The sequence below is a fragment of the Haliotis cracherodii genome, unplaced genomic scaffold (assembly GCF_022045235.1).
Source record: "Haliotis cracherodii isolate W230 unplaced genomic scaffold, xgHalCrac1.p SCAF_4, whole genome shotgun sequence".
Lineage (NCBI taxonomy): Eukaryota > Metazoa > Mollusca > Gastropoda > Lepetellida > Haliotidae > Haliotis > Haliotis cracherodii.
In genome coordinates, this window is record NW_027266297.1 from 34,132,368 (window position 1) to 34,151,812 (window position 19,445).

General features: G+C 42.2%; 1 protein-coding gene across 1 annotated transcript; it reads right to left on the bottom strand.

The window, feature by feature from the left end:
* Positions 1-3,763: 3,763 nt before the first annotated feature.
* Positions 3,764-4,282, bottom strand: LOC139479388 (angiopoietin-related protein 1-like). Its single transcript, XM_071262242.1, has one exon. It carries the CDS (start codon positions 4,280-4,282, stop codon positions 3,764-3,766), a length of 519 nt encoding a protein of 172 aa, XP_071118343.1.
* Between the last annotated feature and the right edge of the window lie 15,163 nt (positions 4,283-19,445).

Below are 19,445 nucleotides of genomic sequence, written 5' to 3' on the forward strand. Positions count from 1 at the left end.
TTGACGCACTGACACACTGGCGCACTGTAACATCATCACACTGACGCACTGGCGCACTAACTCCTTGACAAACTGACACACTCTCTCGTGTTGACTAATGCCCAATGACAAGCGATCTAACGTCAATATGATTATAGTCATGTTGGGGTCCTATGGGTATATAATGCTAAATTGCGACAGAAAAACTCAGTCACTGTCACCCTCATTCTTGTCAGAGTGCAGAGCTCCAAATTGTCTCATGGTTACTTTCGCATTGACACATCTCTGATAATTATAAAGTAACTGTCAGCACATTCATGCCTCAGTTACGCCCTAAGCATTACATCAGTATAATATAACACTTTCATAATTTGGACAAACACTGAAGATGAGTGAATGAGTGAGTTTGGTTTAACGCCCACTGTAACAGTACTACAGTACTGACGTGGGAGCAAAACTCGAAGTGATGCACGTCTTTGACTTGCAAGTCAACTGTCACGGGTATGGTGCTGACAAACCCAGAACCACAATCAGTGCGAACCTGGAATTGGGCCCACGAACATAGGCTTCTGATTAGCCCAAGGGACGCCGCTGTGTGTGTTTGAGTTGCGGCGCCTTGCTGATTGGGCCTCAGTGAAGAGGAAAAATTAAACCCAACTTCCTGGATCTAAAAAGTACTCTATTGCCTTGATCTTAAAGTCTAAAGGAGCTGTAATTCCTTCACACAAGGATCCACTGGAATGTAACTCTCTCACTGGATGATGTGATATGCTTTCGTGACATCCAAACAACCCGGCTTAACCGAAGTTTGAGGAAAATGTACGATTGTAGTTTTTCTGTCAAATATTAACCAAGCTGTCTAGGTGATGAACACAATATGCATGTTGGCAAGAAAACAGAGAATAAAAATTATCCTCTTTGGTGACCAAGTTAGTTTGGAATAAAGCCGCTTTGAACAGTATTTCAGTTCCATCACAGCGTGCCAGGTTCATGTGGGAGGAAATCTCGATGTCCGAAGGCCTTAGATGCTTACCACTTTAGGGAAACCCTTTAAGAATAGTCATGTTGCTGAAAAACGGATTGTCGGAGCGAATCTGAGCGAATATGGTACTCAAACCCACGATCACAGGTGACGCAACTATACACAGCGAATTCCGACGTCTTGGGCAATTGGCCTCCCGTGCCACCTTAAATGAATCCAAATTAACAAATGTTTTTCAACCAATCATATTGCGGCACACCTTTCGTTTAATAATTTATTGTTAACCACATATGAAACCAAATGGAATAACACATTCATTTTTTACGCATCATGGTGTCATTTTGATGTTTGAAACACAAACATCGAACATATCAATGATAACACAAGCCGACGGCCAATAACACTTTACCATAGTTTAAAATCACTCTAGCTTACAAAACACCAAAGATAGATGTATGAAGTAAACTTATTGAAAAGATCAAAATTTCAACGAAATCAACATTTAAAATGACAGATATTTGCATGACAGCAAATGCAAGCTTTCAACGAAATGGACAAAGGGCACACACATCGATATCTAAAATCGCTCAAGTGCGATGACACGTCACATTAATAGCGTGTATGACCACCCACTCCTACAAGACACACAAAAACTTTCCGGCGCACAAAAAAAGTCAGTCGTCTGATGACGTCACGTGGGATACGTCGCCGTTCATCTTGGAAGGGTGTGGAGGGTGTGGTCGGTGTCGAACACGAGGATCCATGACATCCCAGAGGTCTCCTATGGGGGACATGTCTGTGGAGCGTGCTTGCCACGGCAACAAGTTGACGTTGTTGGCTGCAAGGAAGTTCTGTACGATTCGGGCTGTATGGGGTTGTCATGCTGATAAAGGACACACGACGTGGCAGCTGTTGTAGAAGAGTGTCACCCATGATATACGGAGCTGTTAAATTTCCTTTAACGATGACAGTGGTGTTCTCTCCTGCCCACAAATTCCTCCCCACACCATAACACCCCCTCCAGCATAAGGCACGACCTCCTGATCGCAACATGTCGCCGTTCGTTCTCCCCTTGGCGGTAAACACGGTGTCTTCCATCAGCTCTGAACAGGCCGAACCGGCTTTCATTAGTGCAGACGGCCCTCTTCCGGTCACGTCGCATACAGTCCGGACCCATCTCAATCTCTGACGACGCTCTGTTGTACTGTCAATAACTGTGCGTCTGCAAGGTGTGTGAGCACTAATTCCTTGAGCTCTGAGTCGCCTGGCCACTGTCTGTCGACTAACCATATCCCCTGAGGTATTCGTCGCTGATGACGTCACTATCAGGAATCGATTCCGGAGATGCAAAGTACGCAAGTACCGGTCTTCATTGGGCATAGTTACCCTGGGTCTGCTGTTCCTGACATGTCTGATGTCTGCCCAGTCAGTCTGTAACGTGCATCAGGTTAGTTACAGCAACACGAGAGCGAGGGAAAGCTCGAGCATTGTGAACATGGGTGGCTCCCATTTGTATCACAGCCAGGGACCGCTCGCGTTGTTCGAGTGGCATTTCGTGGCATTTCTGTGGTGGGTTTTGGTCAGTGTGAGTGTCTGGCATGCCGTCCGTATCATTTATATACCCGTATTGTACGTGTATCCCAATCGGCACGTATTTTTAACTTTTTCTCATTTTCTAAAAAGAAAACGTGCTGTGACGTGTATCACTTTCTGCATAGGTCATTGTTGTGTTTGGATGGAGTGGTTCGCATTAATTTACTTTGAACTTTTGTACTTACTGATTTTTTTTTGGATTTTTTTTTTTGGCCGTCATTGTTTTATAGATAATCTCTTTTCATAAACGTCGATATTACTTCTTTCAGTGGCATTTAGAAGTTGGTGTGATGAAGAAAGACAAGTTCTAAGGATGAACAACTTCTTTATTACAATCATCTTAATCAGCTCTCTGTGTCCATCAATCAATTTACTGTATAAACATTGATGTTAATAAGTATATATACCTATGTTGTCCAGCACTATCCATCACTTGCTTGATAAAGGTGTTAGGATCTACATCGAAACGTCGCACTAATTGTAATAAAGAAGTTGTTCATCCATAAAACTGGTCTTTCTTCAACGTCGATATTGTAGAACAAAGAAATGTCATTAACTAAGCCTAATAAGGAAAACATGTCTTATCAGAAACATCCCCTTTACATTTTGTGTCTTTAAGGTATTTAATAACCACTTTACTCGTCTTTAAGTCTAGTAATGATTGGCCACTCGAACTAAAATTACTATTCAATTACATACAAGTTAGTATTAATCCTTATTCAAAACGTCAACGCCAGAGAATAACCAGTCTCGGTTATCTGCCGAAACAAATTCCACTGGGAGAAAAGGGCAAAATAGAAGTGAAAATTATATGAATGGATCACTGAAAATCAATGACGACACCGGGAGTTTGCGAAAAAGGTAAGCATGTCCTACTCTACCGGTTACACCACCACTCACACATTTTTATAGTATAAAAGTAAGTGTTTGTTGTTCCCTAACTACACACCCAGCAACAGTCCTGTAAACAACCGAGTCTGGACCAGACAATGTAGTGATCAGTTCCATGAGCAATGATCCACGTCGTGATATGACGCCACGCGGTCAACAAAGTCACAAACCTGACAACCAGAACAATTAAAGTTAGTGTTAGTGTTTAAGGAGCGGTGCTCAGGCTTAGACAAGAAATGGGCATCAGAAACTCGAGAAGGAAGCCATCGTTATTTCAGAAAATCCGAAGAAACGTTCTTTATTTAATATCAGGGAAGATTAGATCAACCACATGCCATTGCTAAATGACCCTTCGTCGATATCTCTGAAGAATATTTCTGCGTTAATGAAGTCATGTGTTCCACCTGTCGGCTTTGTCATTGGCCCGTTAGGATTACAAGAAGGGCACGATCCATTCCACACACCCCCAGGCATCATGGTACAGTGGGTGCAAGAGCCAAACCACCAACCACTCTGAAATATAGCAGCACAGTTTCCACCAACATCATCGTCGTTGTCTCGGTCGAAGGCGCTGAAGGACCTCCCGACGGTTTCCGACATGCACGCACCTTTCTCGTTCCTCACAATTTGCACGGTGTAGTTGGAGTCGTGGTTGCCGATTCGGAACAGATCGGTGACTTGCCGTGTGAAAAGTCTTTTGTTGTTATTGGCCTCGTACAGCAGCTGTTTAGGTTCACTGTTGGTGAGGTAGTAGATCTTCTCAAGTCCGAGCCAGTGGCTGCTGTGGATATGGCCGAAACCGTATCGATACTCGTCCCAACTCCGATTGAAGTTCATGAATTTCCTACCACGTTGTTGTATGTAGGTTCTTCCGCCTTGCACGAACCAACATAAGACTTGGAATGGGGTTGGGGATGAGGTGGGGTGGATGTTCATGGGGACACTCCCTCCGTGTCGATAGTAATGGTACTTGAAACCCTCAGCGCAGTCTGAAACCAAGAGGAATTAATTGTTATATCGATGCGTGGATTATTGTCTAAATTCGCTTCTCGCGCGTCCAGGGTGTTTTGTCTTTAAAACATTTTTGTCAGTTTTATCGAAAGTTACTTCTTCAAAAAGGAAGAACCTGCTAAACTGAAAATGGTCAATTCCAATGGGGTTTAAAAAAAATATTTATCACTATATTTGCTTGTTGATATGTGATAACGCTATGTGATTTAGTTCTATAGATATGAAATACACTCCTTGATATATTATTGAGCGAGTGAGTGAGTGAGTGAGTGAGTGAGTTTGGTTGAACAGTATGCCAGTTATATCACGACGTGTCAGCTTGATGTGGGAGGAAAGACTGAAGTGATGCAGGTGACAGATGTTTACCACTTTGGTGAAACCCACGAGCAAGGTTCTGGTGCTGACATACCTAGAAACATAATCTAGGCGAACCAGGATTCGAACCCATGACCATAGGTTTCTGGTTTTCCCAAGGGACACAACCCTGCACAGCGAATTGCGGCGCCTGGGACGACTGGGCCACCTACCCACCCTTGATAAAAGTAATTTTGATTCAACAATCGATTAGCAAAACCCGAAAAGTATCGATACACCGAAACCAGAGATCCTTGACAAATCGCTATAACCACGAACCGTTGACTGCACATGAAGAGAACCTACTGATATTGGCTTACTTCCAACAAACACCACGCCCATTCGCGTATCATGACGTTAACCAACTGCCATGTTATTGGACAAAAGTAAGAAGTCAGGACACGTAAATACCAACTCAACCTTAAAATTCCAAAACCTATCCCAGTTTAAACAAAGATTGAACTTTTGAATCTTATCAGGTATCGGGTCACAATGTTCACACACATACTGTCCGGGGCAACGTCCGGTATAGAGGGGAACATTTTTATTGATACTATAGTTGCTGCGGTGACAACATCTGTGATATGAAGGAAGATATCTAAAGAAAATGACCACATGTTCAGCGTTGTCTGTTATTGACATTGAAAGTGACATCTTTGAAACACCTTTTGTCAAATGAAGGGGGGAGGGGTTAGGATATATGCGCCCGACTCAATTAATCTGTGTCTTGCCGTTTCGATGTTTTGTATCACTGGAAATATGCCCTGATTAGTGCTTTTGATGTCCTTTTGTCCACAATGACCACGACGAAGTATTATAATCATTAGCGTCAAAACATTTTTCAGAACAATGAGGAATCTCTACCTACAGCAGCGTCCATTGTACGAGTCCGTAGAGGGGGGTGTCCGAATAAATAAGTTTTTAATAGAATGAGGAGTAACGAGGATATTCCTCTGCTTAAAAAAACATCTCTACTCATACTTTGACAAAACATTCTAAAGATCCGTGTCCCAAGCATTAAGATCATCTCGCGACGGAGCACGTGCAAGAGCGGTATAGAACTCAATCAACTGTCCATTCCGGAATCTGTTCCAAATATTGGAGCTCTCAAACAATAGATTGACGTCACAGAAATGTTTAAGACCAGCATGGGACTGACTTCACCCCTTCTTGTCTGTAGCCGCATTACTTCTGGACAAGTAACATGCATGCATGGTAACAGTCATCCCGCATGTACATTCAGCAATCAACATAGATTTCAATCGTAGTCAGCTTTGCAACAAGGCTTAAATTCTTCTCTTGATTAATAACTCGGGTCTATTCTGACACCTCATTTCAGCCAACACGGACAGGGATCCAAATAACATCCTGAGAAATATCTTTGGAATTCAGGTTAGAATCTATTCCCATGACATTAAAATAAACTTCACTTGACCCAGCTGCTCCCGACTTGGAACTTCAAACAGCAGGCATTGAGTTCCATCAACGTGCCCCGAGGAAGGATAATGGCTCTGCTGCCACTAGTACAGGTTACCGGAAGCGTAGAGGAGACCATAGCTTCAGAGAACTCAGGTATTCATTCATTCATTCATTCATTCATTCATTCATTCATTCATTCAGTCCATGGCTTCAGAGAACTCCGGTATCACAATGCTTCAGAAGTCTGATTGCTCGAGAAAGGCTTAGACGTATCAGTGTACATGTATATGATAAGGATAGTTTTCAGGAATAGTCACTGGCTACGGTTTAAAAACATTAAGACTCACGATGTTTTAACAATGCTGTTCTGTTCTTGACCCACTTGCACAAAGCGATCTCAGCGCTAAGACTATCGTAAGTTTATGTGAAAGTATGGGAGTTACTATCATCTTAGCGCTAAGATAGCTTTGTGCATATGGGCCCCTCGTTATATAAGAAGTCATCAAGTAGAAACTGTTTTTAGGGCTGCTGGTCCGCCAGATTAGGATTCCAACATTGTATTACTAGACCTTGAACATCTAGTCCAAAAGGGACTTAACCAAATAGTATATTCCAAATACTCATTGAAGACATCATCAGGAAATGTTTTAAAATTTGGAGATTTGAGCTAGAGATGGTTTCTTAAAGACTTCTGACGGCGGAGGCATAACGTCATGATAATAGAACATCATATATTAGCAATGAAATTAGAATTGTTTGAAAGTATCCTGTACATACTCTCGATGCCTTGTGATTGTGTAACGCCACGTTTTGACGGATGTCACCCTGTCGTAAAGCAGGTATTTAGATACTAAACACAAACCTAGGCACGCCCTTCGTACCATAATTTTAACTTGTATCAAATATTGGCCATGGCACGTGCTTTGGTTTGTCCACAAACCTAAAATTATGGGACAAGGGACGTTCTAAGGTGTGTGTTTAGGATCTAAACGTACATTTCACAAACATGTATATAAGGGGAAATAATAATGGTAAAAGTATTACTGTACTAAGAACCAAAATATCAGAATAATTAATGTCCATTATGAGAATGGTTTGTGATCTGCTCCGTAAGTTTACCGCTGTTTTATAGAAATTAACTTTTAAGCCCCACTTTGAACAAAATTTCCATAATATATGTATTTTGTTTTGCAAACCAATAACACTATGAGAAAACAGACCTCTTTAACCATGATACCGACACTCCATCAAACACTGACCTCTTTAACCATGATACCGACACTCCATCAAACACTGACCTCTTTAACCATGATACCGACTCTCCATTAAACACTGGCCTCTTTAACCATGATACCGACTCTCCATTAAACACTGACCTCTTTAACCATGATACCGACGCTCCATTAAACACTGACCTCTTTTACATGATACCGACACTCCATCAAACACTGACCACTTTTACCATGATACCGACAATCTATTAAACACTGACCTCTTTTACCATGTTACCGACACTCCATTAAACACTGGCCTCTTTAACCATGATACCGACACTCCATTAAACACTGACCTCTTTTACCATGCTACCGACACTCCATTAAACACTGACCTCTTTTACCATGTTACCGACACTCCATTAAACACTGACCTCTTTTACCATGATACCGACGCTCCATCAAACACTGACCTCTTTTACATGATACCGACACTCCATTAAACACTGACCTCTTTTACCATGATACCGACGCTCCATCAAACACTGACCTCTTTTACATGATACCGACACTCCATCAAACACTGACCTCTTTTACATGATACCGGGGGTACAACGTGTGTACAACAGGTACAACGTGTGAAGCCCATTTCTTGTGTCCCCCGTCGTGATATTGCTGGAATAGTGCTATAGCGGCGTAAAACCATACTCACTCACTCACTACAGGATACCGACGTTCCATCAAACTCTGACCTCTTTTACGTGATACCGACACTCCATCAAACACAGACCTCTTTAACCATGATACCGATTTGGTCTTTCGACGTTGTAACATTGTTTTGTCATAATGGAAACAACTAGTAAATTAAAGTAAAAGTGTTTAAAATAGACTTTACTAAAACTATCACCTTGGTATAATATGACAAGGTCATTAACGATTAGGAATAATTTTCTTCACCCAAATATAAATTCTATCAATGCCCCTAACTTTGGTCCTCATGGTCATAACCTGCGACCCTGGGTCTTTAGTCAATGACGTGGTTGGGGGTAGCCAAATGGTTAAAGTGTTCGTTCATCACGCCGGGGTCTCAGGTTCCACATGGGTACAATGTGTGACCCCCATATCTTGTGTGCCCCGCCGTGACATCACTTGAATAGGGGCGGTCGGGTAGCCTAGTGGTTAAAGCGTTTGCTCGTCACGCCGAAGACCCGGGTTCGATTCCCGACATAGGTACAATGTGTGAAGCCCATTTCTGGTGTCCCCCGCCGTGATATTGCAGGAATATTGCTAAAAGCGGCGTAAAACCAAACTCACTCACTCACTCACTCATCACTTGAATATTGAGAAAAGTAACTTTATACTTACTCACTCCCATGGTTACATGTAACAAGGGATCAGATTGTGTATATTTTTTGTCCTTGGGGTATCTATCTACCTCAAATTGTGGTGTGTTTTTATCACTCTCCTATCTATCCATATAAACTATGCATGAATATCACGTTTAGTTCCGATAAAACCCTTCCCTTATTCTTTTAAATAATGTATATATGAGTATATCTGATACAAAACTCTTCTATCTATCCATCTTAAATATGAATGAATATCACATCTTAGTTCCGATACAAACCCTCCCAACTGTTCTTCTCAATATAGTATTTTAAATATGTCTAATCATCTTTTATTTAAGAAATAAACGACCAGTGGGAGTTTTATGGTTTTATTGTTCCATAAACAACGACCACGAATCGTTTATTTCTTATATGAGATATTATAAGTTGAAGCAGAATCACACGGGATACATGGGGTTTTATTCGTCCCTGGATAGGTTTTACACTTCTCGCCTCACGCTCATGGTATAAAACCTCGCGCGGGACGCATAAAACCCTATGTACCAGAGTGATCCTGCTACAACGAATTTATCTAACCGACATGTTTTAATATGACTTTGTAAAATTATTCAAACAAATTCAAAATTGATCGAAAACAGCTGTTCGATTTAGCTGAGGTTAACCTGCGTTATGTTACGTGACTTTCATTGACTCGGAAAAAGCGCGCGGTTTTTTGCATCGAAGCGGGGTATAAAGGATTTATTCTGCCTCTCAGAAATCCACGTGCAGCCTGTTTTGCTCGTGGCGGGAAATTAGGGATTTATTCCCCGCTGAGAAATGTATTCCATTCCAAGGAGGGATACACAGTATTTTCTCAAGATCACGTGGACCACTCAGATCTCATCATTGTGACATGGAGATATGATAACATCATTTTGTACAGCTTCTTTAAGGGTGTTAATAAACTGTACAAGCTTTTACAAAATCTTTACTCGTATTTAAATAGTGATGACTCCCTGAATACAACCCGACCTCCTCGGCAGTGTCAGACAAGTCTACTGTATGAACAAGGGCTGGGGAGGGGGGTGGCGGGAAGGGTTGGTGGTTTTTCTCGTTTTTTCTCAAAATGTTTACGTCGATTACCTGTACCTTTTCCCCAAAATACCGATTGTCACACCTCTCACTTTTGAATGAGATCGTTCGGCCATCGCGTTCATCTACCTTACCCAGCTACATCTATTCCAAACAACTCACTGGAAACTCCCTTCTCAAAAATAACGTCGTCCAATTTACGACGTCATCAAGTTGCGAGCGTATGTTCGAACTTCCAGAAATGACGTCATGATAGAACAATGTTTTATCCAGAAATAAACCGCGCTTTATTCTTCATTCTTCTTTGCGATTTATCGCGTATCTCTCTCATATATTTCCTATACAAACACTTCATTGTCCTTCATTCCTAACGGTTATATATAAGAGACAAACCAAACCTCGCCCCCATAGTCCCTAGTTTAAGTTATGATATACGAATGTCGTTTACAATCGATACTTTCTACCGGGGTAGAGTATTTTCAATACACAAGCCAAGACTCGATTATTTAAGCCATTCCGTGAAATACAATGTAGTTTAAAAATTACTGAGTGCCAAGCAAATTATTAACACTCACTCCAACATCGAACTCATCATGAATGATCAATGCATGGCAGGTGATGTTTTTATTACTCCATTATGCCAGATAACTCTAATGTAGAGCGACCGCCTCCATGGTCTAGTGGTAGAGCGTCCGCCCGGAGAGCGAAAGGTCCGGGGTTCGATTCCCGGCCGCGTCATACCAAAAGACGTTAAAAGATGGTACTTGTTGTTACCCTGTCTGGCGCTCGGCATTTAGGGGCTAAAACAAGGCCTGGTTGGCTCGGAGTATACTGTGTCTGAGTGGGGTATTCATGTTAAACTGCGGCATGGTATCTCAGTGAGCTAGCACTATAAATCGGCATCAGTCCGGACTAGTACAAGCAGCCACACAACCAAACACGTACATGCACGTCGCTGTATAAGTGCAATAATCTTGGATGCGACGTTAAATCCCATTTCACCTCACCTCTAATGCAGAGCAACGAGGAATATCACATTACAGAAACCATGCGAAGAACCTTATCGCACCCCTCTTCCCACAGAGGGTATAACGCCCTTCCCACCCGACGCGTTCTTATGTATCCAGCTTGAAATAGATCGACACATGATTGGACGGCTTTGAACCACATGCAAGGTGTCTCAATGTAACCTCGTTTGCCTGTACCATACCACGTCAAACACAGGATCAATATTGACTCGGTTCATGACGTGAAGAAAAATGACCTATTCTTTATCTTTGGTCTTACGACTCTCTGGATTGTTACTGCTATGACTGACGGCCATCACGTGATTTACTGTTACCGTCTAAGTATTAGTTGGCATGACAGATGTATCGCTTAATCACAGAACACGTATTTCAGGACATAACAACAGATATATATTTGTTAAGCCGAAAAGATATCTGGACATACACCAGCATGAACGGTACCGATAAGGGCGAAGGCTGCACGGGTTAACCGTCTATAGGAATATGTACCGCTCGTACGGCGCATACCACATGCGCTGCCAGTTTAAGGTCAGACCGAGTCGATCAGCGCACTGAGCGGATTGGTGAAGGGAAGAAAAATTGAAAAAGATCTTCCATTGTACTTTTAATGCCCATCGTACCGCGTCTTTCAGCCGTGTCTAGTTCTCATGTATCCGTTTTCGTCCAGGTGGAAAACTAGAGTATCAAACTTCTTAATGAACCAGACAGTTCCTCCATAGATTATTAATGAAAACGATTGTTTCCCATTATAACTCTATAAAATTGAGTGAATATGGTTCTACGCCGTTTGAGCAATATTTATTTAGCTTGACGAGCGAACTTTGTAGCCACTAGGCTACCCCACCGCCCAAAATCTATGATAAAATATATATTTTGCCTAATTTGTAACAACACTCTCCAACAAGGTAGGGGATATTTGAAAAGAACAGATGATTACAGTAAATACGATTGTTTGTTTGTTGTTTCATGCCGCACTCAACAATATTCCAACTATATGACGGCGGTCTGTAAATAATCGAATCTGGACTTGACAACACAATTGAGATACAATGACATGCATCAACCAAGTCAGCGAGCCTGACCACCCGATCCTGTTAGTCGCCTCTTACGACAAGCATAGTCGTCTTTTACGGCAAGCATGGGTTGGTATTCTACACCGGATCTTCACGGGGCCTGTTAATACGAAGAGATAAAGGATTGACTAGGTGTAACATGACAATCAACAGAACATTGCATTGTACGATATAAACAACCATGGATGACGACAGGGGTGTGTAGTATAACATGAACGTTTGAGATGACTTGATCAATACTGAGTCGTTCCCCCACGATTCGGTTATAGGGCGTGGCATGGTCCGAGTCCATCTGCCAATGACAACTTGATGGAATCTTGTCCATTCCTCTTGTGGGGGCTTAAATGTTCCAAGCAACTTTTGAGTAAGGGTCATATGACGTTCTTTGAAACTTTCGTAGAAACAGCATGCTCAATTTTGCCACAAAAGCTATGGAAAGAAGATACCAAAGGTTGGAGCTGAAAATTGCTTGACGTAAAGTCAGCCCGCTTGTCATACAGTCTTGTGGAGACATGTTTTTTACTGTGAATCTTTATATAAATCTAAAATATGAAACAGATGAGGTGGTGTCACTTGTCTCTTCTATTTCTCCTTCAGATTGGCAAATCAATGGAAGGGAATTTGCTATTTGACCGTTATTGAACGATATAAGATCATCGATATACCTGAAACTCAAGTGAAACGTCTTGGCCAAAATTTCCTGCTTTATTTCTTGTCCCATCTTTAACACAGTGTCATGCAAATAAAAGCGACAATAAACACTTTTATGATAGTAAGCAATCTCTACTAGAACCAAACTACGAACTTTCATTGGACGATTCCGATATTATCATGAGCATGTGTTCATGAATCACTATCAAATAATGATGATGCTAGGTGTTTCCTAAATGGTGAGCGTATCTTGGCCCCCTCACCCAAACCCCACCCCCACCCCCACACACCGCTCCCCACCCCCCACTCCCACCCACTGCCACCCGTCACAAACAGTTCAAGGACAAGTCAATTGTTCACCTGAACAAAAAACCGGGAATATATGGTACACATCGATCTTGTGAATTGCATCAGACATCATTATGATCCCTGGTGCGTCAAATTTGAAAAGTCCTAATAATTGAGTCTGTTGGCAAACCGAGGGTTGACAGCTTGATCAACTTCCCAAACCGTTCGGGTACGATGACACACAATCAGCCACGTCTGGCCGACATTGGTCGTAATCTTATTTTGTACAGATTATGTGACACACATTACTGGCACTTAAGTTCGATAGGGTAAAGTCGCTTGAAGTGCCTTCCTCTGTCCACATAACGTCTGGGCAGTACTTGAATATTCACGCCCGTGTCTCTCATCGATTGGATCTGTTAAGTATGGAATACTGTTAGGGACATTCTTCGCATTCTCGGGATCTCGACCTTTGGAAACGAGCTAAATGCAAAAAAACACGAGAATGCGAGATCGCGAGAACGTCCCTTACAGTAATCCATAGTTAAGTGTCCGAATTCCTATAACATCTTCTCAATAACAATCGCTTCTCGCATCCACCTGTAATTCGTGGACCTACTTCGATTCATGTCAATCCTCTAAGTAGATTTGACAGCTGTTGTATCCTCGTTATTCCGAAGGTAAACTGCCCGGTGAAGGAAAGTATGCGCTGGAAAACTAGATTTGACTAAAACATAACGAGCATTATCAAAACGTTACTTTGAAGCGAAACACTGCAAACATTTATAATACAACTATGACACCCGTATCAAATACATCACCATCGAATAACAATTTCTTGTTTGTTTCGTTTTAATAATGGATGCCTGGCAATGTAGTTCGTTTTATTTTGAGGTGAGGTGATATGGGGTTTAACGTGGCGTCCAAGATTGTTGCACTTTTGTGTGTGTGTGTGTGTGTGTGTGTGTGTGTGTGTGTGTGTCTGCTTGGTTTAGTCCGGACTACCGATTTATAGCGTACTGTGATACCATGCCGCAGTTTAACATGAATACCCACTCAGACACATTATTCTGACTCCGAGCCGAGCCTTGTTTTAACTCCTTTTTTTAGTTCTTGTTTAAGCCAAGCGCCAGACAAGGTAACAACAAGTACCATCTTTTAACGTCTTTTAGTATGACGCGGTCGGGGCTCGATCCCCGGACCTTCCGCTCTCCCGGGTGGACACTCTACCACTAGACCACGGAGGCGGTCCGTTCTATTTTGAATTCAGCAAACGTCACATCCTGCTCGTTAATACATTATTTGATAAGGAGTAGAATTCTTTATGGATACTATCTGTAAATTTCACAACCGCGGGGAAAGTAAAATGTTAAATTCCATAGCCTCGGGAACGAATTTCTATGGTTCGGGCGAAAAACTGACGTTCTATATTTTAGTGGTTGCACACCTTTCTTCGAAGGTTACTGCCATGACAGGAAGAAGGGGACCCATGAAGATCCGGTTAGAATAGGTCTTCAGCAACCCATGCTTGTCATAAGAGGTGACTATGCCTGTTAGAGGCGACAAACGGGATCGGGTGGTCAGGTTCGCTGACTTGGTTGATGCATGTCATCGTATCCCAATTGCGTGGATCGATGCTCATCTTATAAATCACTGGATTATCTGGTCCAGAGTCGATTATATGGCTGGAATATTGCTGAGTGCGGCGTTAAATAACAAACAAAGAAAGAAGGGCGGTGGCCATCTGATTTCTAAAGTGATCACTGCGCTGTTGTACAAAGAGAACCTTAGCGCTTAGACTGTCGTAGGTCTATGATAAGGTATGGGAGTTACGATCACCTTAGTGCTAAGATCGCTTTGTACAACGGCACCCAGCTCTTCTGAGAACGTTGCCTTCCTGGGTACCCGTTTGACCGCTTGTCATCTAAGGCGCCCCCATTCGCTGTGCTGAGTTGCGTCCCTTAGGCGTGCAAGGAACCTACAATCGCGGATGTCACATCATACTCGACTGGATTATATTTACAGGTCTGTCAGAACCATGTCACTGCTCGTGGTTTTCACCAGTGTAGTTAACTTGCATTACATCAGGCTTACCGCCCACACGCAATGATATAACTGAAATATTCCCCCCAGGGCATAAGCCGGACTCGTTCACTCACTCTTGAAGTATGCTCTATCAACACAACATAGGAATACACACAAAAAATAACATGCTGACTTGCAAGTCAATTCCTCGAGACAAAAAAAAGTTTTGCAGACTTGTAAAGTGTCACGTGGACACTGCGTAATTACACAACATCTACAACAGGTGCTTGCGGCGGACAGGAGATGCTCGCCTATTTTCATAAAATCAACGCCAGAGAATAATGAGTCTCGATTATCAGCCGAAACAGATTCCAATTGGTGTAAAAGGGAAAAGAGTAATAAAAACATATGAGCGGATCACTGAAAATCAGGCGTTCACGGTAAGCGTGTCCCGCTCAATAACACCATCCCTGTAAGTTAACAACGAATTGACCGCCTCTGTGGTAGAGCGTCCGCCCGGAGAGCGTAATACCACAAGACGTTAAAAGATGGTTCTTGTTTCTCTGTCTGGCGCTCGGCATTAAGGGGCTAAAACAAGGACTGGTCGGCTCGGAGTCTATACTGTGTCTGAGTGGGGTATTCATGTTAAACTGCGGCATGGTATCTCAGTGTGATAGCACTATTAATCACTATAAATCGGCATCAGTCCGGACTATTACGAGCAGCCACACACATACACACATACATACGTACATGCACGTCGCTATATAAGTGCAATAATCATGGACGCGACGTTAAATCCAATTACTCCTTACCTCACCTACAACGAAGTGTGATTTTAGGTTTATCGATTCCATATTGCGACCACATAACAGAGACACACTGGAATAGTTCAATGGTTTGGACGTTTTAATTTGCCTTATTTGCATAGTAAAGAATAATCCCCTCCTTTTAATACACAATGGATAATATTCTCATGGGGCATTGTGTCTTTCTCCAAAGTGGCTCAGTGCTTCATCACTTCGGAATAACCTCGAGCCACCCACGATCCCAAGCTCCTTCCCAGCGCGTGACACCTTCGTTACACTCTCGGTAACATCGCTGCCATCAGTGTGGGCGCGGCCATTACAAGAATCTTGAAATTTGCCCTCTAACCCCATACATAGTAACGTTTATACTTTTGTTTATGTCTTTGGGAATGCCATCATATTTCGTTTTGAAAAGGTTAACGACTGACCATGTTTTCCAGATGAATTTACTTTGTTGTTTTAATAATCAGATTGGTTCGAAGTTGCAGTCTAACGGAAAATCAACTTCTCCCTTACATTCTTACTATATCAGTTAAAGATGATACTTTTAATGACAGTCGTTGTTTGTAAACATAACGGCCATTCGGTTGCGAGTTCAACTCCAAGCATGGTTTGGGCCACCTATCGCAGTGGGGAGTTTTGACTGGTTGCAGCGATATGTAGAGAGTGCTCCGTGAACGGACTATCGCTGTGAGGAGCTTGTTACAATCCTTTGAAATATGTCAACGTTCATGCGATTTAGGGTAACACGACATACATTATTTGACGCAACAAGGGCATCCTTCCCTAGCCGAAATGGAACAATCCAGTTTGAAACGCCTCAGAATATGTTGATCACGTGTGATACATAAATGTTAACAATTATAGGTTTTCCTTGGCAATCTTTCACACATGGACCCGAGAGAAATAAAGGTGTGCTACAAGGGCGTGCCCTCACTAAGAATAATTTTCAATAGTCAACATGATCTTGCTCTTGAGATAATGACCTGAAGCTCTTGTGCAATTCTGTTACGCCCACAAGAAACAGTTCCACAAGACATATTTAATGAGTAGATATTTATGACAGCCCCTTCAAGAAGAAGGAGGTGCTGTTCTGATACATTTTGTGCTTGTTGCTTGGCATATTTGCGCAGACAGGCTGGTTAGCCTCATCAGCTCAGGGGGCGGTCGGGTAGCCTAGTGGTTAGAGCGTGTGCTCGTCACGCCGAAGACCCGGGTTCGATTCCCGACATGGTTACAATGTGTGAAGCCCATTTCTGGTATCCCCCGCCGTGATATTGCTGGAATGTTGCTAAAAGCGGCGTAAAATCACAATTAAGATCTCTTTATTGTCTTTGGTAATTTATACAGAAATACAGATTTTTTTCGAAATAAAAGGGGGGGGGGGGCGGGGGTGCGCACCCCGCACCCCACACCCCACACCCCCCTCTGTATTCACCCATGCTCAATGTCAGAACACGCCACAGACACGTTTACAGACACGCGTTACAAGCCACAGACACGCGTTACAAGCAGAATGGCGCGGAATTCCGCGGGACAAAATTCGTACACTTATCCAGTCAGTGCCGAGGAGATGCAGAGCCGTGATTGCTGCCTGAGTTCAGCGCAACCTTGTGGCCTTATGTGACATGACAATGAACAGTTTTCAATGCCTTTGTACAACGACAACATGTGACTATCGAGCTCTAAATTTTCATATATGTATCTATTATATTAAATTAATTATATCGGCTTTATTTGGTACAATAAATTTACTAAAAATCTACCTGTGCGTTTCTTTTTTGACTCTAGAGTGTATGTTAAAACGGTGAGATTTCAGAGTAGGTATTAAGAAACACGTTACTGCAACCATGCCTGTCATGTACCATTTATTTGACAGCTCTCGTGTAATAATCTCTATTTCTAATTTAAAAAGACTCTCAAAAGACCTTATTGATTACCTGTAAAAAAATGCTATCTAATTACCAATTTGCAATATGTTTTTTGGTAAATGTTTTTTTTGTTTTTTATATTTACTTGACCTTCATCTTGTCGTCGAAAGCGTTCCAGTAATGCAGATATGGCTGAAACATTGCCGATGTGACGTAAAGCATTAACTCACTCACTCACTCCAGTAATGCAGTAACATCTGTGAACGGCGTCCACATGCACAACGGACCCTTCTACTGTGGCGACGGCTACGTGGGGGCTACTTGTGAACGTCTGATGCACGCTGCACAGGCTATGAACCGGAGAACTATTTTGTCGTTAATATTACCCGGATACACATGGTTTAGATACGAGAGGTGGCTTAGCAATTTCAAGCCTAACAACGAAGGATGTGTAGTATACCCTTAACAATTTGCATGTATTAAAATATAGGCGAAAACCTTTCCATTTTCACTGAAAAAAATATCTGACAAAAGCGAGGTCCATTGTACGATTCCGACTGTATCATGAGCATGTGTCTATGAATCACTGGTGATGATATCAGGTGTTAACGAAAAAGGTTAGCGTATCCTGCACCAACGCTGGCACCAGTCATAAACACTTGCAAAAGCAAGTTAAATGTTCACATGAAATATCACCAGAACATATGGCACAAGTCAAAACAGGAATTGCATCGGACATTATTTTTGTCACTGATGCGTCAAATTTGGACGTGCCCTCCACAAGTCTACCTTTTGAAAGCTTTACTGAGGCCTTCACTGTTGTAACCTTGATCAAACGACATCTGATCAAGAATTGTATGATCCTCTTTGAAATCTTGGTAGAAGGAGTATGCTCGATTGTACCTCTAAAGTTGTGAAATGTACTGGTATATTTCTTGACATTTAGGATAAGTTGCCCATTGGAAAGTTGAAGTCATCCCTCTTGTCATACAACCCCAAACCAAAAACCAACACAACCACCAGGTGAAGCCATAGGGTGTTCTCTTTTAATGAATAAAGACAAAATTGGCTAACACGCTGTCGTCAATTATCTTCAATTAAAAGGGCTATAACATGAACTTTAGGGTATGATGTTCCTTTGCCTCTGTTAAGAGGTGAGGCCGGGGAACTTTAAGATGATCCAATATCAAGAAGACCTTCAACTGCAACCACAAAGAAAAATGTTGATAAAATACATGATATGATTATGGATGGATGATCGCCACAACGGCACATAGCCAATACAGTTGGCATCTCTCATGAGGGACTTGAGAACATTCTGAGAAATGAGCTGGGCATGACAAAGGTTTCAGCACGCTTGGTTCTAAGGCTTCTGGCTCCTGATCAGAGTTCATCATCTGTTGTCTGAATTTTAAAAAGTTCTGAAGCTGACCCAGCTGATTACGTTGATCGGTCGGTAACCATGGACTGAATACCGCCATGGCTTTGGTAAAGTCCTACGTAGGACTTACTATCTCCTACATACGACTTACTATCTCCTACGTAAGACTTACTATCTCCTACATACGACTTACTATCTCCAACGTAGGACTTACTATCTCCTACATACGACTTAGTATCTCCTACGTAGGAGATTTTTCACGGGTATTTTTTCCAGGGTATTTTTTCCAGGATATTTTTTCCAAGGTATTTTCCAGGCTTCTTGAATTAATGAACCTGTGACTAAAGTTCACAACATGCTGGCAGAATGTGTCTATAGGGTTTCATCCTGACACAGCATTAGTTACACGTCTTACACATTACACGTTACCGATTGATCACGAGAGATTACATTTCT